General features: G+C 38.7%; 3 protein-coding genes across 4 annotated transcripts; 2 read left to right on the top strand and 1 right to left on the bottom strand.

The window, feature by feature from the left end:
• Positions 1-291: 291 nt before the first annotated feature.
• Positions 292-19,535, bottom strand: cep164 (centrosomal protein 164). 2 transcript variants are annotated; one of them, XM_028465493.1, is made up of 7 exons: positions 19,392-19,535; positions 19,195-19,301; positions 1,441-1,641; positions 1,180-1,299; positions 1,056-1,109; positions 729-924; positions 292-613 (listed from the first exon to the last, which is right to left on the bottom strand). In XM_028465493.1, exons 3-6 carry the CDS (start codon positions 1,639-1,641, stop codon positions 832-834), a joined length of 468 nt encoding a protein of 155 aa, XP_028321294.1. In that variant the 5' UTR covers positions 19,195-19,301; positions 19,392-19,535; the 3' UTR covers positions 292-613; positions 729-831. The 2 variants fall into 2 exon arrangements, with proteins under 2 accessions (XP_028321294.1, XP_028321292.1); XM_028465491.1 differs by lacking the exons at positions 19,195-19,301; positions 19,392-19,535 and having other exon boundaries at positions 1,441-2,039.
• On the top strand, positions 15,940-17,439 carry apoa1b (apolipoprotein A-Ib). The gene is made up of 3 exons (XM_028465484.1): positions 15,940-16,093; positions 16,211-16,355; positions 16,505-17,439. The coding sequence occupies exons 1-3, from the start codon at positions 16,051-16,053 to the stop codon at positions 17,106-17,108; spliced, it is 792 nt and encodes a 263-aa protein (XP_028321285.1). The 5' UTR covers positions 15,940-16,050; the 3' UTR covers positions 17,109-17,439.
• On the top strand, positions 18,819-22,727 carry LOC114474683 (T-box transcription factor TBX1). Its single transcript, XM_028465122.1, has 8 exons — positions 18,819-18,929; positions 19,236-19,336; positions 19,428-19,529; positions 20,233-20,404; positions 20,485-20,640; positions 20,783-20,850; positions 21,315-21,409; positions 22,579-22,727. Exons 1-8 carry the CDS (start codon positions 18,819-18,821, stop codon positions 22,617-22,619), a joined length of 846 nt encoding a protein of 281 aa, XP_028320923.1. The 3' UTR covers positions 22,620-22,727.
• Positions 22,728-26,116: the final 3,389 nt, after the last annotated feature.

Below are 26,116 nucleotides of genomic sequence, written 5' to 3'. Positions count from 1 at the left end.
TTTCACGCTTATTTACTACATTCAAGATCACATCACTGTTCTTCAATGTTCATGACTGCGTGTGAACACTGTGATGGCAGGTTTCTTTGGGACTTGAATGATGCTGTGGCTTTTGAAGCAGGAGGGTACTTCACACAGCTCCAGTGATGTGTTGAAGATCCGTGTGAAGGTGGGGGCCAGCTGCTCAGCACAGGCTTTCAGGCAGGAGGGAGACACTCCGTCTGGTCCTGGAGCCTTTTTGATCTTTTGTTTCTTGAACAACTGGCACACATCTCTTTCATTGATCCTCAGGGCAGGTGGGGGGTCAGACGGTGAGGGGCTGATGCTAATGAGCTGATGCTAATGAGCTGGAGGGTGGGTGTGAAAACCTGCAGTAGAAGCTATTCAGGTCTTCAGCCAGTCTATTGATGAGTCCCAAAATGTACATCCTTCCAATATGTGAGCCACAGCTCCCAATTCACTCTCCAATGATAAATTAAAATGGGCTTTGGTCATGTATATGTGGGTTAATATAATTAGTGTCAGGATTAAAGAAAGTCTCGTAAATTCCGTAATTCCCCATATTGAGCTCGAAGGAGTTGAATTCACTTGTATAAGAGTCTGTGGGGGAATTCTTCCCAGAGTTTTTAAAGGAAGAAAGTCAGTAGAGGACATGGGGAGAGAGAGAAAGAAGAAGTTGAGTACCTATGGCACAGATCACATACCTTTAAGAGTTATTCATGGCTTACTCTTTGATGTATTGAGCGAGGACGGATGATAAGTTTGTCATGCCTGAGGTAGGCGATGTCACCTCTTTCACGTGCAGTTTTCATCTATGGCATCAGTTCTTTGTTAGGGTTCAACCTCATATTGAAGACCTTCTCCGAGGCTACCCAGATCAAAGTGAATATTCTGCAGCAGTTTCTCTGACGTCTGATGATTTGGCTGAAAAGATAAACAAAACTGAGCTATTGGTACGGAATGAAACAAGGCATTATTCAAAAGCACAAAGATGCTGAGCTCATTTCATCTTCATTATCTTGGTCATCATCTAACCCCGGTAATGTCAGACATACCAGCTCCTCCTGTCTGCTACTAAGTACACTGGTTGATCCACTGCCTGGAACATCCTGAAATACACCATTGATCAATTCCAGAGTTTATGCATGGTGTAGTCCTTGCACATGGACAGGATCTTACCCGAAGGGAAGCTTTGAAAGGTTCTCGTCCCCCAGAGTTTCCAAGAGATCCCCGGAGTGCAGGGGACTGACTATCCAGTCCTCTCAGGGGCAGCAAGCCCCCCAGTGGAGATGTCAGTGCCTACGACAGCAAGATTTAAGGCAAATTTAAATGTATTATCAGTTTAAATATAACTAGATATAATGTAATAAATGTCTTAGGAATGTAATCTCCAGTGCTTTATTGGACCATAACAGAAAAGTTACCACCAATTTTGCTTACTTCCAGTGTTTCAGGTGTCTCTTCCTTCTTCTTCTTCTTCTCTTTGTTGTTCTTTTTCTCTTTTTTGGTCCCTGCAGGGGCTGTGAGCTGGTTATGCTCACGCTCCTGTTCCTGTTCCACCAAGCGGCGGCAGAACTTGTCGCACTGTTGATCACAGGTGTACTGGCCCGAGGAGAAGTTAAAATAGTAAACGTCGCCCATCTGTGAATGGAAAGTAGGGTTGTGAACAATAAACCGATGCGACCGGAGAGCCGGTTCAACAAGTGAGAGATACTGCTGCATCTGTAGTAGCCTCCTCAATTAATATGAATTAGCCATGAATTCCTAGATGAATCAGTTGTAAAGTCATGGATTGAGTATCGCAAGACTTGGAGTCGGTTGACGGCATCACACACACTCCAGCGTCTCTAAAACAATGCGAGAGCTAAAGCTGCCTGTGAAACCAAAAACCATTCTGCTCCATACTCCCACTCAGAATGTGGCGGTAATGCACCCAAAATTATGAATGCCAACCACCATAAAACAAAAGAAGAAGAAATTATTATTATTATTACAAATTTTATATAGCACTTTTATGGGTACTCAAAGTCGCTTTCAGTCTTAACTGCAATGTGAGAATATAAATGTAGGGCACTCTACTTTGCATTTTGGACCAGATTACCTTTCCCAGGTAAAAAGCAGGTGTTTGATTTATTTCATACATATGTATTTATTTTCTCAATTTTTTTGAATAAAGCACTTGTCACTGTGTGTTAAGCATTGTGGAGATAAGAATGTGGTTACTGCTTTGTCCTTCCACAAAGAACATTTTGAAATGACCACCAGGGGTCATCATTATAAAGTTATTGTTCCATGGTTTGTTTATAGGTGTGTAACTTGTTTACATTGAAACGTTGCATCTTTGTTCTCAAAACACTATGCTCAGGCTGAAATGTTGTACTTTTGTTGTTACTATTGTGTGCTACTTATACCTCTGAAGTTCCCATTCAGTGATTCAGCCAGACTTTTGTTTTGGTCCATGTCTAAAAATAAATACATTGACATGTGATTTTGTTCTTCTGTTTTTGTTTTGCCAGTGCCACAAAGCCACAATGCTTGGGGATATGTGGTCTTTTACATATTTGAAAATAAATAGTTGTACTGTCACTTTAGCATTGGCTTCTTTATTTTATAAAATATCTACAACAAATATTTACCGCAGAAACCAATCATATACAATAGTTCCTACACTGTATCGAATCTAGTTGGTCTGTAAAAGACCCATTTACTGTTAGTAAACACAGATGGCTGCGCACGCATCCTGGCAACGGAAACATGGCGACTAGCGGAGGCCTGTCAAGCTACGCTCGTGCGGTATCAGGTAAAGATCGCAAAGCTTACTTTAAGAAGCTCACTTTAACGAATGGCAAGAGGCTCCAAGATACTTGTACAGTTACTGAATGGGAGCATGACGTTAGTAAATGGCCTGATATTTACTTGCATTTGGTTGAAAAATCCTAGCGTGTACACAAGAGAAAAGCTGCGAGCATACAAATCTGTTGATGCGTATGACTACGTAATTTGCAGACATGTACAGGAGGTGAGATACAATGACATTGATGAGGATTTTTGTGTCCTAAAATCTGAAATCCTACCCAGCCAAAGGCAAGGGAAGAAGACTAAAATGTATGAGGCGTGGGCAATGATCAATTAAGCGGAGAACTACACACACACTGCAAACTGCAGTAATAAAAGTATTATTTTGTGCTGATTTCACCTTCTTTGCGGTAACAAAAATGAACATGCATTGCTCAGATAACTTGGTGATGATCAGGTTTTGAAACAATTTTTATAATCTTTATACATGGGCAACAGCTGTCAACGTTTCAGAAGGCAAATGAAAACCTGAAGTGTTTTTCATTTTCAATCAGAACCTGCTTGAACTTGGTCAGGATACATTCAAGAATGTTTATTAATTTAGAACCTATAAATATATTAGTAATTAAAAAAACATAACTTGCTGAGAGCAAGTGTTGACCTGGTTGTAACATTAAATATATATGTAGTGGTGAAGACTATATATTTATTTGTATTTTTAAATTACAGTCTTGGATCATGCTGCAGCCATGCAGCTGCAATACTATTCAAAATAGAGCTCTGTGTCAGAATGGGAAGGACGGAGAAAGCAGTAGTTACTTCTGGTGTCCACAAACCAAAGACGTTAGCCAGGACGTTTTCAGCAGCTTCCAAAAATTGCTCAGAAGAACATCATCATACCCAGAGACATGTATTAGTTCACAGAGCCTTGATACGTTTCAGGTAAAGTAAGTTACAGTATATGTAACTTTCTGGGGCTCCAGACTAGATTTTACCAAAAGCACAGTTCACATGCACATTTCATTTTTATTTCTGATCCCCACATACATTGGTATACCATCTTTAATGACAGATTACAGATTATATGTGTCACCCCTTCCACATTTAATCAGTTGTCTTGCACAGTCTTAAAATTTAGGGGCAAAATGTATCCCATTTAAAGGCAGTCTGGAACCCTACTTTTACATTTTCTCTTCACTTTTTAAAATGTTTATATTATGCAGCATAATAACTGTCTTTTTGTTGCTCTTCTATCAGTGCTGACAGATGAGGACATACGGGAACTGCAGGTTGTGGTACCAGATGCTGCAGTGGTGACAAGTCTGGAGAACAGCGGCACAGACAAAGATGAAGAGGAGCATCCAGGCTCACGTGAGCCCTTGACTGTTTTATTTAATACGTCATACAAGGACCTCTCACCTCAGGAATTACAGAATAAAAGCAAGAAAACATTTCACAGACTAAAAACGAAACTACAGCCTCATCAGTTTACAAGACTGGAATCTGCTACGGCAACATTCAAAGTCAAGGGAGTGGCACATCCAACGGGCTGGTTGGATCACAAGCACCAAATTTCATCATGCAACCACAACTAACAAGATCAGCAAAACGTATCTGATGGATATAATGCATTACAGCACAAAAACATTAAATGTCCCATCAGTGGTGTGGGGACAAAACATGGAGGAAACTGCACGACAAGCTTACACAGCTTGGCCAAAAGTCATGTAGATTTCTGTGGCTTAGTACTACTGCCTTCTGAGCCACACTTTGTCTCATCACCAGATGGCATACCAAGCTGCACCTGCTGTGGCAAAGGTGTGGTGGAAATAAGATGTCCATACAAATACCGTCACAACTTCCATGGATACACACAAGACAAACAGTTCTGTTTGGACAAATTTTCCACTTTAAAACAATCACACCCATCCAGAATAAAAATGCATTATTGCCCACATTTGGGTGAGTGTTGGTATATTTGGTATATTTGCTGTGTTTGTGGTTGACATCTGTTATTGCTATGGTTCATATCTGGCAAACAGGTGTGGGCCACTATAGTGCCATAATTACACGCAGTACAGTATATGGGCCAGACCAGAACACTGAGTGTACGCCAGATGTGGGCCAGATTAACCACGCACAGTGGCCCACATGTGAGCCAGTGCTGGTTTATTTGGCTTGTTCTTGGCTGACATCTGGCATTGTGATGGCTCGGTTGTGGCTGAGTTCTGCCAAACGGGCTTGGAGCACCTGTGTGTCGTCATTCCATGCCAAAAGTGGGCCGGATGTGGCCCAGACTATCAGACACAGCTCCACATGTTCGTGTGTGATGTTAAATATTGTGACTTTGTGTTGTGGTCAAAGAAGGAATGCAATGCGCAACGTATCCTCAGAAACGATGAGTTTCTACAGGAGAACTTGATGAAGGCACAAGACTTTTTTTCATCACAAGTGTGTTGCCTGAACTTCTGACAAGAAGAGAGCCTGCAAGGTTTTTGAAAGGCCAGATTTTGGGAAAATGATAAGATTTTGGGAAAATGATAAGATTTTGGGAAAATGATAAGATTTTGGGAAAATGATAAGCTGTGCAAAAATCAAAAGAAAGCCAGCAACATGGTCCTGTGGGGAATGCTAGAGAGTTGAAGCCTGAATGACAAATGCCATGAGTTATGTTGTAGATTTATCTGGCTGTTTTAGATGGTCTGTTAGTTACCTTTATCCACCTGTTACCTCCAAAATTCCAACATTTAAAATGATGTAAACCGTTTACAATAAAATCATTTCGTAAGTATTTTGATATTTGGTAAATGTTTTTTTTTTTTATATATATATATAAACTTCCTACTGTTATCCCCATCACAGGCTCTGTTTGCAACACTGACTAATTGTGTTATAATATGCTATAGACCTACCTCTATTTACACTGTGGGGGGAAATTATAACACAAGTTTCCTTACATTTTATGTTGTTTATTGTTATTGACTTCTGTGTAATCATTGATGTACTTCAGCAAATCAAGACATTTTAATTTGGATTCTGGTTCTGTTTAGTTTTGTTGATGTTTAGCCCTTGTGGTTCTCTTTTAGTTATTCTGAGTCTTTGATTATTCTGTTTTTTTGAGTCTGGCCTCCTGTGTTAACGTTTGTCTTTGTGTTCTAGGTATTCCTGTATATGTTATAGGGCAAACATGCTTGCAACCAAGGTGATTGCACAAAGGCTAAAAAAATAGCTCAGAACATAATCCTTGCAATAAGTACAATATGTTCACAATTCAAAATGCTTTATCTTTGACTAGTTGTTTCAGAGTTGCTTGACCCGAAACAACTTAAATAGTTTTCCTCATCAAGATTAAGAGAATAGGTGTCAAAAGCAAGGAGTTTTTGGCTGTTTTATTTTCTATGTAGAACTATAAAAAAAAGTATGTGAAATACATTATGTGATTTGCACAAGACTCACATCTGCAAAAGTATTTGGGTTTGAATGTTTTTTTTGTTTTATCTTTTTCTTTTTGGCCCACTGAAAATGTATCGGTGTGCTTTTCAATGAAGTCACAACTGTTATTTCTTGAAATTGTTTTCCGACACAGTAACTGGTTTCTTGTGGACCACAGATCTACCTGAACCCGTAGTGAAGAACCCCTAATGTAGAGGAAAAATGAAAAATCAGTTTTCTTATTAAATAAATTAAAAAAGTGTTAAGTACATTATTTAAGCAGTATTTTCACCTTTGGTTTCAAGGTTTCACATTTGATGTAAATTTTTTGCATGGTTTAACAGAAATAGTGGATTCCTGGTGTGAGTCAAATGGCCAATGACACTGTCTCTCCCCCAGCTGGGGACTGCATTAACACTGATTAATGAATGAAGATGTCTTTATTTAGACAAGCAACAACAGTCAGTTGACACCTGCCACTTTCCCAGTTGGCTTTTGTCTTGGGAATAGTTCATTTAAGGGGGTGTCCAGTATTTTCCTTATCATCACATGTAAGAGGTACAGTGATGCCCAAAGTAGGTAACATATACACAACCACTAAACAATTAATTTGTACATTTGGAAACAAACTAGAACTTTAACTTTATTTCCACCTTAAATGTCAGTGTTAGTATGAATTTATGTTTCCGTAAAACATGGCATTATTACAGTAAAAACAAAATTCAAGATTTGTGATCGCAATCAACTTTTCAGATTTAAACAGCATCCTTAATAATATATGTACTTTTATTTTAGAGTAGTACAAAAGTATTATAATATGGAAACAAACAATCCTTGGATATTTTTAGGGCTAGTTTTAATGCATTTTATCTTCATGTATGATGTGGTAAGTATAAAAAAAAAAGGTTCAGATTGCGTTGTTTTTCTTGTGCAATGTTTGATTTGAAATTGTTCCAGAGAACACTGTCGTCCATCACAATGAATCATCAGAGGCCACCTTATGGTCGACAGTCATCTACTAACAGACAGCTGAGAGTACATGAGTCAGAGAATCTAAATACAAATCCCGCCAACAAATCCATGGCAACAACCCAACTCCTTATTGGAAAAGTGGATAAATCACAATTTTCAGGTAAATGATTTTTATTTCTAAGTATCACAATAAATAAATAAAACACTAAACCTTGCACAAGCCTGGACCATAACCCTAACAATAATGGCAACTTCTAGATGTAATAAAATGTATATTATAATATATGTCCCATTACTTTATATTCATATATGATACTGAGGTTTTGTCCAGTTTTGTAATAAGTAGTTAGGATTTTCAACAGGGTTTTTTGTCTGTTGGGAATAATATGTTTCACAACAAATAATCTCCTACATGTTTGTACTGTGCAGAACTATATAAGAAGGTTAAAAGAGTTTCAGGTATGTGCTCATAAAACATCAACAGACTTCAAAAATGTTCTTTATTGTCAGTTCATATAAAAGGAACCATACATGCTGCAGATCAGAGTGAATAAAGGGATTGAACTGCTGCTACACCTTAACCAGGAGACCCCTATTTGTATGTGTGGGCTAAACTGGACAGAAGATCTAAATCCGGACTTTGCTGTGAGGCTAAAGTGCTCACTACATTTAAGATTATTATTTTTCTAAACATTTCCCGAGCATTTTCTGATGGAACATAGTGGAACAAGTGTTTCTCAATCCTGATCCTGGAGATCTAATCTGATGCAATCTAAGGCCATGTGGAGGCATTGTCCTGATATTGCTCCAGGACTGAGAAACACCAGGTGCCACAACAATAAAGTTTGCCAAAAAAGATTGTTGTTGCCCAGAATCATTAAACATGGGACGTGATGTTAAACTGTCCTTTGTGCCAAAAGATGGTAGTTGTGGTGTTTAAACCAGAAAGAGTGTTAATCTTAAAAGAATCCCTACAATTCTGTGAGACACAACAGTAGTCACATGAAATCTACCATTTGAGAGTGGCGTGGGAGCTGTTTCAGATATGGGAAGGATGTAAATGGGACGCATCACAGTGTTCCTTTGAATCAGGGGGTGTTTAGGCCTTTTACGCACTAGACACACTCATCAAAGGTGGCCAGCTACAGGGTGATCAAGTCTGAGCGTGTGTTCCACAACGGTCATAAGTATAGCTTATTAGATAGATTGCTATATCAGAAACTATACTTTAGTTTGTTAATGTCCCATTTTATTGTCAACCTGTATTTGTTGACATTTCACACACATTTCTCCATCTTACCTGTCCGTTCTGTTCAGGGTCACAGGGTTCTGGATTGCATCCCAGATGTTGACGGATGTAAGGCAGAGTGCAGCCAGCCTTAACTTTTTCATCAAAAGGCAAACAGTCAGACCACCATGGCAAGGAAATTAACCTGACCACTATTCACCTTTCCCCTCGATTTGCTGGTTTTGGAACATTAAACTGTCAATATATATATCTCTCCATCTTTCTCTATAGATGTTCTCTATAATGTTATTCACTATTCCATAATTGTTGTTTAAAAACCCAGCACAAGTCCTGACATACAGAGGATCGGTAGAAAATGGTTCCTTTGCCCTCATGCTGTTTGCTTAGTCAATGTGGTGTGTGTTTCAGTTCTACCATCAGGGTGAATAACCTTAGCATCTTGGGCAATGATAGCTTTAGAATTGCAAACAGGCCTTGAAACTTCGATGATCAATTAAACACCAACGCAGCAAAGTACAAAGCTCCAAAAGAAGATTGATTCCAGGAGTTTCAGCAAGTTTTATTTTCTAAATTCTTCCATTTTGTTCATTTATATTATGCCATTACATAAATATGGATCCATATAGGAGGTAAAAATATACTTTTTTTCCAGTTTAGCATGACGATTAACAGTAAGTTAATGTCCCAATGTGCCATTTTGATTATTTGATTACGAACACCTTGGTATGTTGCACCAGTGGATCATTTTGTGACGAGAGAACACATCTTTATGTCTGCATGCCACATTAAATGGGTTCCACTGGGTCATTTACGGTCAGGAAGGATTTTCATTCTTTGCTAGTGTTGGTGCACAGACCTCAGGGTGATGTAACCCACTGTGAAAATCTGTGAGGGTGGCGTTGGTCCAAATATGTGTATTAATGACCTCAGCAGATGTGACATTGCAAAAACAAGGCATTACAGTAACAGACGACTTATGAACCGAGGCTGTGTGTTTAGTGTGTTTGTGTGCGTAAACAAATGAGAACTCCACAGCTGAGATAATCTCCCCTGCTGGTCTGAGAACAGTGCTCCATCATGGAGGCAGCTGGAACAATGACATGACCTCTGAACCTCAGTTTGAGCCTGATCGAGAAGTGATTAGCTGATTAAATACCAGCTTAGTGCGATTACCTCAAATGTCCCTTTAAAACTCAACCATTAAATTATATTTTACTTTCTTTCAGCAACAAATCACGTCTGACTGCGGATGTGTGAAAAGTCAATATATTATGGAGCAACAAAACACGACAGTAATTTCTATAAAGTGTAAAGCCTGTAAAATTTAATAACCTCACCAGGTTAAAACAGTCTATTGAATAAGTCCTGAGTAGGGTAGTGTCCTAAATAGATGGAGATATTAGCCATAGCCCAGGCCAAATGATAGTCTAAGTGTGAAAGCAAGTCTCTTTCGGGGCGTATGTGGCGACTCTGTCGGCTCCAATTTTCCATGATTAGGGAAAATAGATGGTAAAAAAAAGAATATACTTCCTGAAATAGATTTGGCAATATTGGTTTTTTTTTTTTTTTGTCTTTGAAAAAATGTATTACAAAAATCAAGTGGAAATAGCGAAATGACACGGACTAAATCCTCATTGGCACTGTTTAGAACAATGTCACGCATTTACACACAATTTTCCATCATAAAAGCTTCAGCAAAGGAGAGAGAAACATGAAATTAATGACAATTGTTTAGCTAAATTAAACTGTAATGTTGTAAAATGGAATAAGTTACACTGACAGAAATGGGTCAACTCTATCACGCCCCTCTATGAGCGATGTGGCATTTACGTTAGAGTTGAGATTGTTGCGGACCTCATTTTCCCACTCAGCTGTCGGGCCGGGCCTCATTTTTCACTTTTTTTTTTTTTAATCTCTATTAAATTTATATAATTTTTCAATAAACACAAAAGCACTTCTATATTGTTGTGGTATCATTTCTAAAGTGAGTTCTGCTAGTAGAGGGACGGGATATTGACGGCGTTGTGTTGCGTTTTGTTGTTCAGCGTTCACATTCACTGAATATTATTTGCTGATTTTCTCATTCCTCACTTGCTGCTGGAGCGCAGGGAACAAATATGATTGCGTGCTTCAGTCAGGTCTGCGCTCCACGCACGGGACCCCGGTCTGGTCTGCATACTGTAACGGACTGGGTTCTTTGTTCTGGTTATGTTCCACTTGTGTGTATTCAGTGGTTAACTGATGCTGAGATTTCCCATGGCAGTGAAGGCATCATGGTTACATGCAGCTTTCTCTGCCAATGTGTGTCTTTGTGTCTTTGTGGGAAAAGAGTGATCAATTCTGTTCCCACGGTAGTGTGAGTGTATGACAGTGTAAGACGGTTCTTTGCGTGTTTGATTGTTTATTTTTGCCGTGTTAAACAGCTCGAGTCACGTCATTACAATACCTTTTGGGCAGAGCTGCTGTGCTTGTGTGCGTGACCCCCCCTCCCCCTCCTCGCTGTGCAAGGCCCTGCACTACCAATCTACCAGCTGCAATACGTTCAATAAAATTATAATTTACGTCAGGTTTAATTTAAGTTAATGGGTCGGGTTCGGGTTGAGTCGGGCTTTATGCCCGCGGGTCCAGATCGGCTTGGGCTGGATTTTTTGGGCCCGATCTAACCTCTAATCAACATATATGATGTCTATGGTTTTATAGACCGATATTTAATGTCAGCCGATACCAATAAGGAGCCGATAATATCATACATCACTAGTTTTAAGAAAATCAATTATCACCATGACGTGTAAACTCTTGAATAACTAATAAGAAATACAAAATTACTATAATATGTATCTATATATCGAATGTTTTTTTTTAGTCTTAATGTCACAGTGCTGTTGTTTGTTGTTTCGTTTTTAGTGCTTATTAATTATACTCCAAATCTATGATATCATTAAATAATATTGAATTGGCATCAATTATTTGACAGAATATTCCACAATTATTTGATTGTGGAATTCAAAGGTCACTGACATCCAGGGAAAAAAGACTTACATTTCATATGCATAATATCAGAAACAAAAGAGCAACTCAGTACAATTATTTACACTATAAAAATCTATTTTCAAGATGAAAAGCCTCATATGAAGGTAAATCTTTAGATCATGATAAATGTCATTCAAACAGATCCTGTGGTGGAAATGATTATTTTGGAGCTAGTTTCTGCTCCTATAGATATTTTCTTCATCCTACATCCTCTCTTGTCAGCTTGGCGTTACTTCAGCCCCACCGATAACAATTATGGCAGCAGTTATCTGGATAGAAGACTGCAGAGTACAGAGACTAAATCAATGTGGTGCAACGCAGGCAGTAGTCTCAAAGGTTGCTGCTCGAGATAAGAGTCATTCTTCGGACACGTTCTGATCATGAGCTGATATCCATAGAACACTCTTATCTCACGGGCCGGGGCAAAAGGCTTAGACTTCTGTTAACGACAGAAGACGACGTGCTCCTGATATGTACAGCATTTATCTGTAAATCAGCCACTAATGAAGAGTCTTCATCTAAAATACACAAACTCAATGGGTGTTCTACACTTAAGTTGTTGATTGTTTTTAAAACAGTGTGATTTGTGCAATCTGCACTTTGTGTACTTTTTTACTTGAACTTTCCTTGTGTTACATAAAGTTAGTAATGAGGTGTTGCATTCAGAGCTAAAGTACTTACAGTGCAGGAATTTATAATCATACAATCCAGAGAATTGTTCCTTGATCATATACGCTACAGGCCAAAAGCTTTAGAACGCCACAACTTTTCCAGTTTTTTTACTGAAAATGTATCAGTTTATTGTGTACATTGCACTCTGAAATGAAAGCATTGAACAAATAAGCAATTTGAGTGGAAAAAATAATTCATCCAGAAATTCATGAACAATACTGTTCACCTGATGCTCATGAGGGTCTGGTACCACAGTGTGTTCCAACACTGCTTTTATGCAAACAGAGGGGGTTGGAAGTTTTAAATTGTTAACCCACTTCATATTTCCCTGAAAAAGGCCTATTTGTATCATTCTGAAATGTACATTATTTTTCAGTTTCGGGTAACCAAACCTTTGTTTTAACCTCTGGCTGTTCAGTACTTACCTTTGTACCATTTCGAACTGTTCATTGGACTTGCACGACTTGAATTGCAATAAATAACTGGAAAAATGAGGGTGTTCTAAAACTTTTGACACAATCAGTGGTTGCAGTTGGCGGTTGCTGGCCACTGAAGTTGATTGCAAACCTTGTATCCAGTTAACCTGGACATGATTGTGCTGATAAATAAAGAGCTGTGAAAGGCTGTTTGCATTATTGATTTTTCATTCGCCCTCAATGACACAGAATTGTTCAGAATTTTGTTTTATCAATGAAACTTATGAGAAATTATGATGTGAAATTTGAATCACAATTCAATGGGAGACTGAAGTGACTACAAGCTACTGGGCCTGATGTGGGAGTTTACCTGCCTCCTTATTCAAATATGACATAGAATGTATGAATGCAGCACTTTTTGCACAAATAAAGTTAAGTTTGTTGTTATAAAGCCCTTGTGTAACATTTTATGTACATGTTTGTCCTGCTCAGAGTTTCTGGAGCCTATCCAGGGTAACATAATCACTGAATAGGAATCCAGTCTATTTAGTGTGTATACACTAGCAGGACTTGAACCCACAATCTCTGAACTAAAATGCAACAGTGCTAATCAGAGCGCCACAGAATTACATAATTTTCTTTTAGAGGCTATTTACAATGAGGGTAGACTGCCAAGAAAATAACGTAAATGACTCAGATATTGAATCAACAACTTCTTGAGTTGTTGAGAAAGAGGCCAGATTATTGTCTGAAGTCCAACAGAGTTCAGTTATTTAAATTTAATGATCATCATTCAATAACAGTCTAGACAAACATTATTCCGTCTTTTGTCTAATTATGTAAATACACAAAGTAAAACCTAATTGTTGTTTTCCAACAGCTTTAAGGATGATACTGAATGATCTGAGAAGAGACGAAAATGTAAAAGATTTAATATGACTGCGATTGCAACATCATCTGGTTCAAAACTGAACAAGGTGGGAGGAGTCTCGTGACCAAGGAATGCTTTGCTGCTTAAGGGCTGAAATGTGTGGCTGGAATTGAAAGAATCATGAGTTCAGTCACAACCAAAATACAAGCTTATCATTTTTAGTCAAGCAGACAAACTCTTTTGTCTTCATCTCCTTTCCTTGGCTTTTTTTCCCCCTTAAACAGTAATCACAGTGGATCATCTTCCTCTTCAGTGACCAATTCCTTTTCTCTTCATCCCTCGCAGCTCCATCTTTAACATCATCTATTCTATTTACACACAGGATCAAACCTTGTCCCTTCTCTACCAGACTGTGAGACATAAGCTTTCCCTCTCATTTACTTCCAGTGAAAACCTAAAGACACTCAGCTCTGAACCTCTAGTTCCTGCTCCAAAAGAAAGCCATAAGAATCACAAAGGTCCGAGAGGCCACACAAATTAACTTTTCATTAAATTTGTAGATTTTGTCCAGTTAAAAATTGTAATGACCAAGTGGAAAATTAAAAATAAAGTATAGTTTCAGAGCACATTTATAATAAATTTATACTAATCACAGGACTTCACTCAAACAGAGAGGTTTTGTTGTCACTGGGATCAGGTTGTGGAACTCATTGGATGACAATTTAAAAACATGTCATACTATGGTTCAAATTAAACGTATGTATATGTTGATTGAAAACTACAGACATCAGTAAATGAAACGTATTGACATCTGTAACAAACAAAATTAATTTAATAATTGTTGTACCTGTTATAATGTAAAAAAAAATTTGAATTAATCGGCGACCATTCACTTGAGCATTCTTTTGTTTAACAAAAAGGGGCAAGTGTAATAAGACTCTGATTCTGACATGTAAAATGTACTAACTGTCAATTATAATGCTGATATTGTGAACAGGATTACATGGAAGAATAAATTCGATTTGATTTAATTTGGTTCAGCCTCCGGTCTTCTGCTCAGTCCCACCGTCTCTAAACCATACAGCATGGCTGCATTGACCACAGTCCTGTAGAACTTCCCCAATAGCTCAGCTGGAACCTTGCAGTCATTGATCAGTGCTGACACTCATCAATACACATGTAAATGCTGCGAGAAAAAAATGCCTCAAATCACAGAGTCAAAGTCCAAAGGTGATAAGACAACGGGCAGCACTCTTTGACCTCTGCTCTTACAGATATACACACACATACACACACACACACAGACACACAATGTTTTCACAGAATACACTAAATAATTTGCTTTGAGTTTACTTTTGTCTGTTTTTCTTGGCAATTTGTCAAAAAAGGACTTTTACTTTCTCCTCGCACCTCAATACAGTAACGTATCCAAGCAAAGCCTACAGGTATATATATACATATATGCTTTGAAATGCATTGGGCTCTCACTATTTAACACCAGCGGTTTAACAAACACTCATTGTCTTCTCAGTGCCTTGATAGATGTCATCAAACAACTCCAACCTTTTAAGTATTCCCATTAACCTTCTGATTTCATCATCTGTTGGATTTGTCTTAATGCTTCACAAGCTATGAGCTGCAGAACAAGTATGGTCAAAGGTAAGAAGAAGGAATGTCTATCAGACGGAAACTAAAGGGCTGTTTTTCTGATTTTACATAATGAAATGGCCCCCTGTAAAGACAGACTTCCTGACTGTGCTTAATTATAATGATGTGTAAGTGAGTCTTTAGCTCCTGTGATGTGGCTCCCAGCAGGGTGACCATTGAACTCTCAAGCCGGTCCTCCTGTTGAGAGAGATGCCGAGAGGTTGAGGTCCACCTCCACGGAGGCACACAGCTCCCCCTCTCCACCCTCCTGCTCCTTCCCCCACATGGACACCCCCACTCGCCTGGGCACTATAAAGAAGTCAGTTCTCACCCAAGTTGTTCAGTCTCGTCACCCACTCCGCCAGGTAAGGAAAAAACTGCTTGTAACTAGAACTGGAACTTATAGGCTTTGGTGAAGGAGATCAGAATCACAGCAAGAATCAGACTGAGCTTATAGATTTAATTGAGTATTTGGTGAATTGAAGTAGCAAAGCTACTGTTCTCGAGCTGAATTAATTTAAAGAACTCGCTTGTACAGAATATATAGTAACTTGTGAACATTTGGTTGTGTTTTGAACTGTTTTTGCACACTGATAGAACTATTTTTATTTGGTGATCCTCAGTGACTATGTTGGTGTTATACAGTAAAACCTGAAACAGGATTAAGAGGCAGTCCAAAGGTTATCCTCCTAAATCATCTCTTTAATCCACTCAGATTAAAGGCTCTTTTAATAGGCAGCCATATGTTTAGTGCAAACTCCTTTGGGCTTGTGCAGGGATAAGTGTGCTTTAAGAGTGGCTAAGACAATCTTACATTGAATGCTTTAAAGCTTGATTTAAACAGGACAGTCAGGAATAAATACAAGTATTTTGATTATTAATTTACATGCCTGGAATTGCCAGTGTAACATATCAGCTTAATAAAAAATTGCTCTTGCTTTCTCCGTTTATTCCAGACCGCCATCATGAAATTCGTGTCTCTTGCTCTTGCCCTTCTGCTGGCTGTCGGTAAGTGGAGAACTCTTTTACGAAAATACTGTGGTTGAAGATTATTGCAAAAGTTGAACAAGTTTACAATTTTATTTAGTCTTTATTTTTACCAAACTCTCAATTTTCTCATCTTAGGCTCCCATGCCGCTGCCCTGCAAGCTGATGCTCCATCCCAGCTGGAGCACTTACGCAGTGCTGTGGACATGTATCTGCTTCAGGTGAAGGAGAGTGCCAAGAAAGCTCTGGATGGTCTCGATGGCACTGACTACAGTGATTTAAAGTAAGGTTATTTCAGAGTTTTGCTTCATAACTTAACCTACAAAATCCTGGTCACATTTATATTGTAGTTTTTGGCCTGAGTGAAAAATTAAATATTACACATGCTGTGTTGCCGTACATTAAATGTTCTCTTATTGATGTAATTTGCAGAGTTGACATTGCTTCCCGCCTGGACAACATGCACACACAGCTCAAGGCTATGCAGGGTGCTGTTTCCCCCGTGACAGACAGCATTGTTTCCACCATCAGTGATGCCACCTCTGAGCTCCGCACTAGCATTATGAATGACATTGACGATCTGAAAGTTAATCTCGAGCCCCATCGCAACAAACTCAGAACCGTCTTGATGAACCACATCGAAGAGTACCGCACTCATATGGAGCCAATCATGAAAGAGTACTATGAGAAGCACAATGCTGAGATGGAAACCCTGAAGACCAAGATGGAGCCCGTGATGACTCAGCTGCGTGAGAAGGTGTCTGTCAATGTGGAAGAGACCAAGGCCGCCCTGATGCCCATTGTGGAGTCTGTGCGCAGCAAGATTAATGACCGTCTGGAGAGCCTGAAGACTATGGTCACCCCCTACGTTGAGGAATACAAGGATCAGCTGAAGCAAGCCTACGACCAGGCAAAGGGTTTCACTCCCGATCAGGTCACTGAGCTGAGGGGTAAACTTACACCTTTGGCTGAAGATATCAAGACTAAGTTTGAAGCCATTTTCAGCATAATTCGTGAAACCATCATCAAGCAATAAATCCAAATGTTCCCATTCTAGTAATAACCTCGGCTTCTGTCCTAGCTTGATCCATCTTTGTCCCAGTTCAAAACTCCTCCTAAGATGTGGCTGATGCCTCGCTGATAAGCAGAACGGCTGGACTCTCACACTCTCTTCCACGCAAACAACACACTAAAGCACAAGCAAGCACACACATCCAACACTCAACACACCACATTCACTCTTTAAGTGTGTAGGAACTGTATGTGTTTTACCATGCGTACCTGAATGTCAGGGCAGAAATGCTTGTTCTAAGAAAACTGTGCTTTGACAAATGACAGTTCAATAAACATCTGGCTGTTTATACATCTTTGCTGTCTGGCATCATCTTTATTCCTAAAGTACTTCTGGAAACACAATACATACATTTGACTTTAATCTCTTTGTTTATTTGAGGCAAACCACAAAAAGACTACCGGTACAGTACATTGAACATTCTTCATAATCCTGTTCAATTTCAATCTCTTCCTGGAAAAGGAAACATTTTTACATGCATTTTACCCTCTGTAATCCTATCACTTACAAAAACTGCACTTTGAAAAGTCATTATTGTTCACAAAAGCCTGATATCCAAACAATCAGCGCTGTGGATGACTAGAATTTAATTACAGTTAAGATAATATCATCTGTCTCAGTGAAAGCTGTGATTAATGAGAGTGAGAGGGATTATTGACAAACTCAAGACTTGTTGTTTTAATACAAAAACAGAGAAAGCCTAAGGGCTAAACCACTTCAACACAGTCCAATCATAAACCCCAAAAGACCCCACACACTCACACGCACGCACACACACACACGTAGTTTTTTTTCATTGCAGTCATGTTTGAGATTCAGGTATTATCATCATGTCATTGCCCGATCTCATCAAATCTCAGAAGCAAAGCGGGAGCAGTGGTATCTGTCATTATGTCCTTAGGCAAGACATTTCACCCACATTGTTTAGTATCAATTTGGTGTGAGTGTTACTGGTGGTCGGAGGGGCCGATGAAAAAGCCTCGCTTCCGTCAGTCTGCCCCAGGGCAGCTGTGGCTACACTAGTAGTTTACCACCACTGTGTGAAGTGAAAGAATAATGCAATGTGTCTATGAAAAGCGCTATATTAAAATCAATGCATCATTATTATTATTATTATTATTATTATAAACTACTGCATTTTAAGAACAACACCAGATAATATCAACACTTTGAGGTCTTACAGTAACAGTTTATTTGTTTGTAATTTATGTATTTACATTAAAAAAGGGATAATAAATAATTAAAAATTCAGCCTCACATATTCATGAAGAGGTAAGCAAACGGTGTCTCTGCATATAGAATCCCACTGTCAGAGTAATAGTCAGCATATGAATTGTTCAGTAAAATGATTAAAAACTCATTCAATTAATCAGCCTTCACGTTTACAGAGCCTATGCCAAATTGCTATTTTGTGATATGAGTTATGGAACTTCCAGAAAAATTATTAACACTTTCTTCCACTATTAGTGTGGTGCTGTGATGAATAATTAAAGCACTCTTCATCCGTCCACACCCACTAACACTGGGCCTGTTTAAGTGTAATTAATGAGCCAAAGATGGGCCAGGACAAGCTAAACTTAAGGCTTCAGGCACTATTTTCTGAAACATTGAATTGTGTGCGTGTATGCTCGCACTGCCCAGTGTTACTGCTGTGATTAGTGTGTTATTGGTACCATGGCTATTGTAATGGATGAGGCAGGCTTGGAGGTCCCTATGGAGAGGCTGCTGGTATATAAAAGCTGCTTGATCCTATTGACGGGACTGGGACAATCCAAGGGTTTGGAGGTAAATCCACTGCTGCGACGCTGGTAGCTGGGTTATTTGAGCACTATTTTATATCTGTTAAGTCTCGAGTCGTTATAGTCAGATTTTTAAGTTATTAACATTATGAGTGGTAAGTATTGTTAAGACTTTCATTCCGCTATTTTCTTTTTTTTTTTTTATTTAAAGTATTCCTTAACTTATCTACCATGCGTCCTCTCATTTAATTTATTCTCTACTAATCTTATCTCCACAGATTTTCAGCTGCCTCATAGCTTTAGTTTTTTACCTTGCAACCCTGATGGGGAGTCACTCACAACTTGCACCAAGGCGTCCCAGGTGAGTGGGGTAAGAGTTCAGCTGGAGATGCAGGCACTTTGGCAACAGTTTGACCAGCTGGGCACAGAGATGATTGTTACAAAAGCCGGGAGGTGAAAACACATCTTAAATGCACACGTCTTTTACTAAATGATCATATTTTCTGACCTTTTCTATGATTTTTTGTACATTCATGAACTGCAGACGGATGTTTCCAACATTCCAGGTGCGGATTGCAGGGATGGATCCTTCTGCCGATTACGTGCTGCTCATGGACTTCATACAAATTGATGACAAAAGATACAGGTCAGACAGATGTGCTCAGTGATGGCAAAAGTACTAGCCTTCAGTACTCAAGTAAAAGTATAGATACTTGAATAAAAAAAAAATTATTATTCTGGTAAAAGTAAAAGTATTGAAGTTGCTTCCTAACTTGAATAAAAGTAAAAAAGTACATGCTACTAAATGTACTTAAGTAAAAAAAAAGAAAAGAAATGTCCCTTCAATAATAAAATAGAGGTTTAAAACCAGTCAATTAAGAAATTGTAAAATGCTGGTATGGAAACAAGTTAAATATGTTATCTTTGAACACCTGGAGAATTTAGCACTCGTAATAAATACAATTTGTAAATAAAATGCGTCAAGAATAAAAAACTGCAAATGCTCAATTAAACCCAGAGCAGCTGTGAGTTTAACATTTAAAAAAAACTTGAAAATGTTAACCATAAAACTAAGGAACCTGCCCAATAGAACAAAGTTCAAACTACAAAAATGTTGCATCTTTTTACGTCGCGATGTCATCTTCGAAGGTCTTAAAAGTAACGAGCGAAATGTAAGGGGTAGAAAGTACAGATATGTGTTTAAAAAAGTAAGGAGTAAACATAATACTTAAACTACGTATGTACAGTAACCAAGTATTTGAACTTTGTTACTTGATGTGCTATACAAATGCACAACGATGACGCATGCCTCATGTAACTTATTGGAAACCCTTTCATGTATGTGTCAGATATGCATTCCATAGCTCTTCCTGGTTGATGGCAGGACAGGCGGACGTGGCAGCCCCAAGCAGGATGCATTTCCACCCTGACTCCCCTGCCCGTGGAGCCCAGTGGATGAAGCAGACTGTGTCCTTCGACACGCTCAAGCTCACCAACAACCTGCTGGACGACAATGGACATGTCAGTCAGTGTTGTTGCCATGAATGAGAGAGTAGTTCTAGAACAGCATTCATTCACAGCAGCGTGTTCCTCTTTCGTAGATGATCCTCAACTCCATGCATCGCTACCAACCACGCTTCCACGTAGTTTATGCAGATCCAGCACCCAACAGCTACTTAAACGCAAACAGAAACTTCTGCTCCTTTGCCTTCCCAGAAACGCAGTTCATGGCCGTCACAGCATATCAGAACCACAGGGTAGGACACGGTGATTGTCGGACAAACAAACCTCTCACATGCCAGATTACAGGACTATAAAGCTATTTTCTATATCTTTATTGTTCTTTCTCTAATACAATCTACCTATCTCTCTCTCTCTCTCCCTCTCTCTCTCTCTTAGATCACCCAGCTAAAAATTGCAAGCAACCCATTTGCTAAAGGCTTCAGGACTCCAGACCCACTAACTGTGTGGGTAGTTTGGAATAGTACAGTCTTTTGATTGCATTTACTATCAGGATAAAACATGTTTTTTTCTCAAAAGATTGGGTAAAGTCATTTTTTTTGAATTTTTGAATTTGAAATACTTTATTAATCCCTGAAGGGAAATTACATTGCGCTCTGTTATTTTTAGGGACATGATTTTCACACACATAGGCCCGAATCACACAAACAGGACCTGTGGACATGCACTAAAGGAGAGATGTCAGAGTGGGGCGATGATGAGAAAATAAAACCTCTTTACAGTTCTCTCAGTGATAACTAATCTAAGACCTTTGCATATAGCGTGAGTCTGTACATGGGTGAGGATTTATTATGTGTAGGCATTTTACCTGTATACCTGAATGATTATAATAGTTGCCCATGTAAAATAATTGTGTGTGTGTGTGTGTGTGTGTGTGTGTGTGTGTGTGTGTGTGTGTGTGTGTGTGTAGCATTACCCCCATATCAACATGGTGTCCACCAGAAGGCAACAGAAGGAAGCCCCAAAGTAACACATCTTTAAAGCCCAGAAACTGTGATTCAACCAGTAGGTACAGTAACTGTTTAAAGAGGGTTTAATTCCACCACTTGATGGCAGAAGCTATTAGAAATGGCAGATAAAGATAAGCATAAAGAAAATTATTTTTCTGATGGGGAAAATGTTATAATAATAATAATACATTTTATTTAAAAGCGCCTTTCAAAACACCCAAGGACACTGTACAGGGCAGTCATTAAAATAAACACAATGAAAACAGCAGAATAAAAACAGATAAAAACAAGTGCAGCAGAATAAAACAGAGTACAGTATTGGTGTGGTGAATGTGTGTCTAGATGGAGTAGGATTGTCTGAAGAGGTGAGTTTTGAGTTTTGATTTGAAGAGTGGGAGGGAGTCTATGGTACGGAGGTCAGGGGGGAGAGAGTTCCAGAGCTGGGGGGCAGAGTAGCTGAATGCTCTGTGCCCCATGGTGATGAGTTTGGCCGGAGGTACAGAGAGCTGGAGAGTGGAGGAAGAGCGGAGTGTGCGGGCAGGGGTGGCGATGTGGAGGAGGTCAGATATGTACGGAGGGGCCAGGTTATGAAGTGCTTTGAAGGTGATGAGGAGTATTTTGAAGTTGATCCTTTGTTTTATGGGAAGCCAGCGAAGTTGTTGTAGGACGGGGGTGATGTGGTGAGTGGAGTGGGTCCGTGTGATGGTTCGTGCTGCAGAGTTCTGGAGGAGCTGCAGTTTCTGGAGGGATTTGTTGGGGAGGCCGAAGAGATGTGAATTGCAATAATCAATGCGGGTGGTGATGAGGTTGTGGACAAGGATGGCGGTGGTGTGGGGGGTGAGAGAGGGGCGGAGACGAGAAATGTTCCGTAGGTGGAAATAAGCGGACCGGGTGATGCTGTTAATGTGTGAATGGAAGGAAAGTGTACTGTCGAGGATGACAGTTGTAGTAGTCTTTTATATTTGATGTTTAAATACAATTTATAGAATTCTGTCAAACCTTTGACAGCATGTGCAGACAAAGTAAAAAAAAAAAAAAAAAAGAATAATTCTGTCAAACCTTAGAGCCTAAAGATCGTGTAATGTAATTATAAAAAGATGGCTATAATTTAGTTATTTAATAAAAAGCAGGAAGCAATAACATCAACTTTCTAGGGGCATTATTAAGGACCACTTACAATCACTAAAATCTCTCTTTGTCTGCATTTTTTAATTCTTATTACAGGCCAGAAGGATCCTGAGCTGGTGTTGGTGGATACACTCTAGCCAAGCAGAGACTATGTGGGATTTTGTATGAGGAGGAAAGATCACGATCCTTCACCTTCTTTCTTGATGTGATAAAAGTGAAGAGAGAACCAATGTGTCAAAGGGAAACACAACAAGACAAGAACCTAAGGATGACATTCTTTATACTTTCCGAGTTCCTTCGAGTTAAATATTCTCTGTGGGGTTTTTTTTTTATAACCAATTATAAGGTTTTCCATGTCATATGAAGCAGAAATTATCATCAACTTGTGAAGTTTTATGTAGGTTAAGGCACATAGATTGTTCCACAGCATTACAATAAATCAGTTTTTTTAGCTCAATGTGTTTATGTCCAAATGGGCGTTTGGTTTGTGCAAAAATAAATATAATATGGCTGATTTTAATGGTTTTTACTTTAGCAGGTACAGGCAAGGTAGTATAATTTATACCAGAACTGAACTCAAAATTACACTGTGGATGGACCATAAAAAGATATAGCTATAAACTGGCAGCACTCAGTGGGCTGGGAAACAAATCCAAAAGCCAGATAATTCTCAACACTAATTAAGGATGGAAAATCCACAGTTCAAATATTCTTCGTAACACAGGGATGTATATCATAGTATTGTATTGTGTGTATTCATCTGTGTGAAAATAAAATGTATGTTTTGAAACGGAATCTCGGGTTATTAATCTTTTTTTCACAACATTTTGGTAAAACCTTTTTTTTAATGGTTTCAAATTTGTACAGCTTATAATGCATAAACACTTTCTTTCCCAGAATGCAGCTTTTCTCAAGGTTATTTCCTGATATTACCTCCAAACTAGAATACATTGCAGAAAGAAGTGATGAGTGGTGCCGAAACCGATTAAATGTTTTACAAAAAAGGCATTTAAAGAAGTAATACTTTCAAAGCTGTAATGTTTCAAAATGGGGTTTCCGGAATATGGCAGAACGTAGGGCTTCTAAATCAATCAATCAATCAATCAATCTTTATTTATACAGTGCAAATTACAACAAAGGTCATCTCATAGCGCTATCAAAATATTAAATTCCTAATAATAAGGGGAAAAAAATAATCCACATGAACAAGCATTCAGCGACACTGGGAAGAAACAACTCCCTTTTAACAGGAAGAAATCTCCAGCAGAACCAGTCACAGCCATCTGCTGTGACTGGTTGGGGTTAGTGGACAGGGGGAGCAGAACAGGATAGAGAGATAGAACATCAGAGTGTCCCAGACTAGAGCCATGAACCACAGATCAGGAACTGCCATCCTCAGCTTCACGACACCTGAATGAGAAAAGAGAGAGAAGGGCGAGGAGAAGGCACTGACTGCAGAAAAACATGATACAGTATTATAAAGTCAGCCTGCCTTGCCCATGGGCCTCACTCCCAGTGGCCTAGTCAACACTTATTATAAAGGTGACGAATCTCTTCCTGTTTATTGGTAAGCTAACAGCAACTCCAAGGTCTGTAAATGCGACTGTTCATTGACGAGCCCATGTCCGCTCTAGCGGTTAGGTTATGTTATGATTCAGTCCTGTTTATGCGGACTGTAAATCATAACCAGCTACATCAGAATTCAAATCTCTTCCAGTTTATTAGTAATCTAACAGCGACTCCGAGGTCTGTAAATGAGACCGTTTACGAACAAGCCCATGTCCGCTCTAGTGGTTAGGTTAACGCTATTATACGGTTTACACTTTAGCTAATAAGTTAGTTTTTAGTTTAGCCTTAAAGGTGGAGAGAGTAGCAGCCTCCTGTAATAAGACTGGGAGCTGGTTCCAAAGGGGAGGAGCCTGGTAGCTGAAAGCTCTGCCTCCTGTTCTACTTCTAGACACGTTAACTTCCAGAAGCCAAACTGAAATGGAGTGATCTGCCTGGACGATAGGGCACTAACAGGTCTTTAAGATACACAGGAGCTTGATCATGTAGAGCTTTGTATGCTAACAGGAGGATTTTAAACTCTATTCTAGGTTTTACAGGAAGCCATTGAAGGGAAGCCAATGCTGGAGTAATATGCTCTCTCCTGTTTGTATTCTCGCTGCAGCATTCTGGATTAACTGGAGACTTTTTAGTAAGTTATTAGGACATCCTGACAGTAAAGAGTTACAATAATATTGTCTAGATGTAACAAATGCATGGATTAGTTTTTCAGCATCACTCTGGGTCAAGATATTCCTGATTTTAAAGATATTACGGTGGTGGAAGAAGGCTGTCCTTGAGATCTGCTTAATATGAGAATGAAAGGAAAAGTCAGTATCCTTTAGTTTATGCATTTTTTAAACATTCAATTGCCATTGATCAACGTGATATGGGATGTATTAATGTTTGTAAATAGACACAGATTTGATATGATCAGTGTGTAAGACCACATGAGTTCTGACTGGATTTACAAACAAAATTATAGTTTAGTTTTTATTAGTTGACAAAAAATATTAATATATTTTGATGTAGATTTTGTTAACATGTTTCTTTTTTTAAATTTGTCATAGTCTTGTTACTGTCACCTGAAACACTTGTATGTAGTCGACGAAAACTATGACGACATTTTTAACAATAACAATGACGTCATCATGCAATATAAGCATGATATGCAACATAAACACCAGGAAACCTGTGAGCCCCTGCAAATATGATTGAGTTTCATTTAGCCAATGATTCATGCTTTCTTCATGCTGAAACATACCATAAACGGATTAAGCGGCTGCTTAGGGCCACGTGGCCACCAGGGGGCCCCACACGATGGATGGACTATACTAGTTAACACCCCCATCCTTCAAAAACACTGTCAACGATCAATATGATGATGTTATATTAGACTTTTCTTCTCCAAAAAAACAAGAAAAACATTTTAATTTATTTTTTTCATTTCGATGTTTAGACTTTTTCAACATTTCTTTTTAGGCTCCTTTTTATATAAACAATTACATTTACTACTTTATGAATATTATTCAAATGTTTTTTTGTTGTAATGAGTGTTTTTATTTTTTTCTATTTCTATTTGTATTCATGTTTAACTTCACTTTTTTTTTTTTTTTTTAATCTTATTGCAGTTCTTACCTTGTTCATTGTGTTTCTGCTCAGCAGAATAGTTTGGAGTTGGAAGTGTATTTGAAGGAATTCCTTATGCAAATACATCATTATTGGTTTATTGAAAATTACAATTTCTGAATACATTTGAGATCAGGCTAACCTTTTGTTGTATTCATTTATTTTCATTAGAGTGGATTTGGGTCAAATAAAATATATGATGTTTGACACTGAGGATCATTCAGACAGTAGAGGAGCAGTTAGTAAACTATGGCCATTATGTTCATAGAGGGAAAAATATAATTAATTTGGTTTATAATAGAATACGGTGTCAGCTATTGTGTTCTATAACTGTCCAAAGGGCCCAAAGATGTGTCAATTCGTGTCATTTCTACTTTCTTCTGAGTACTGCGGGCCAAATTTGGCCCCCGGGCCTTGAGCTTGAGTGTTATTAGGTGTAATGCAATGGCGTCCCCGTGTG

Source organism: Gouania willdenowi, chromosome 13 (genome assembly GCF_900634775.1).
Source record: "Gouania willdenowi chromosome 13, fGouWil2.1, whole genome shotgun sequence".
Classification (NCBI taxonomy): Eukaryota; Metazoa; Chordata; class Actinopteri; order Blenniiformes; family Gobiesocidae; genus Gouania; species Gouania willdenowi.
This window is presented reverse-complemented; position numbering and strand designations above follow the sequence as displayed.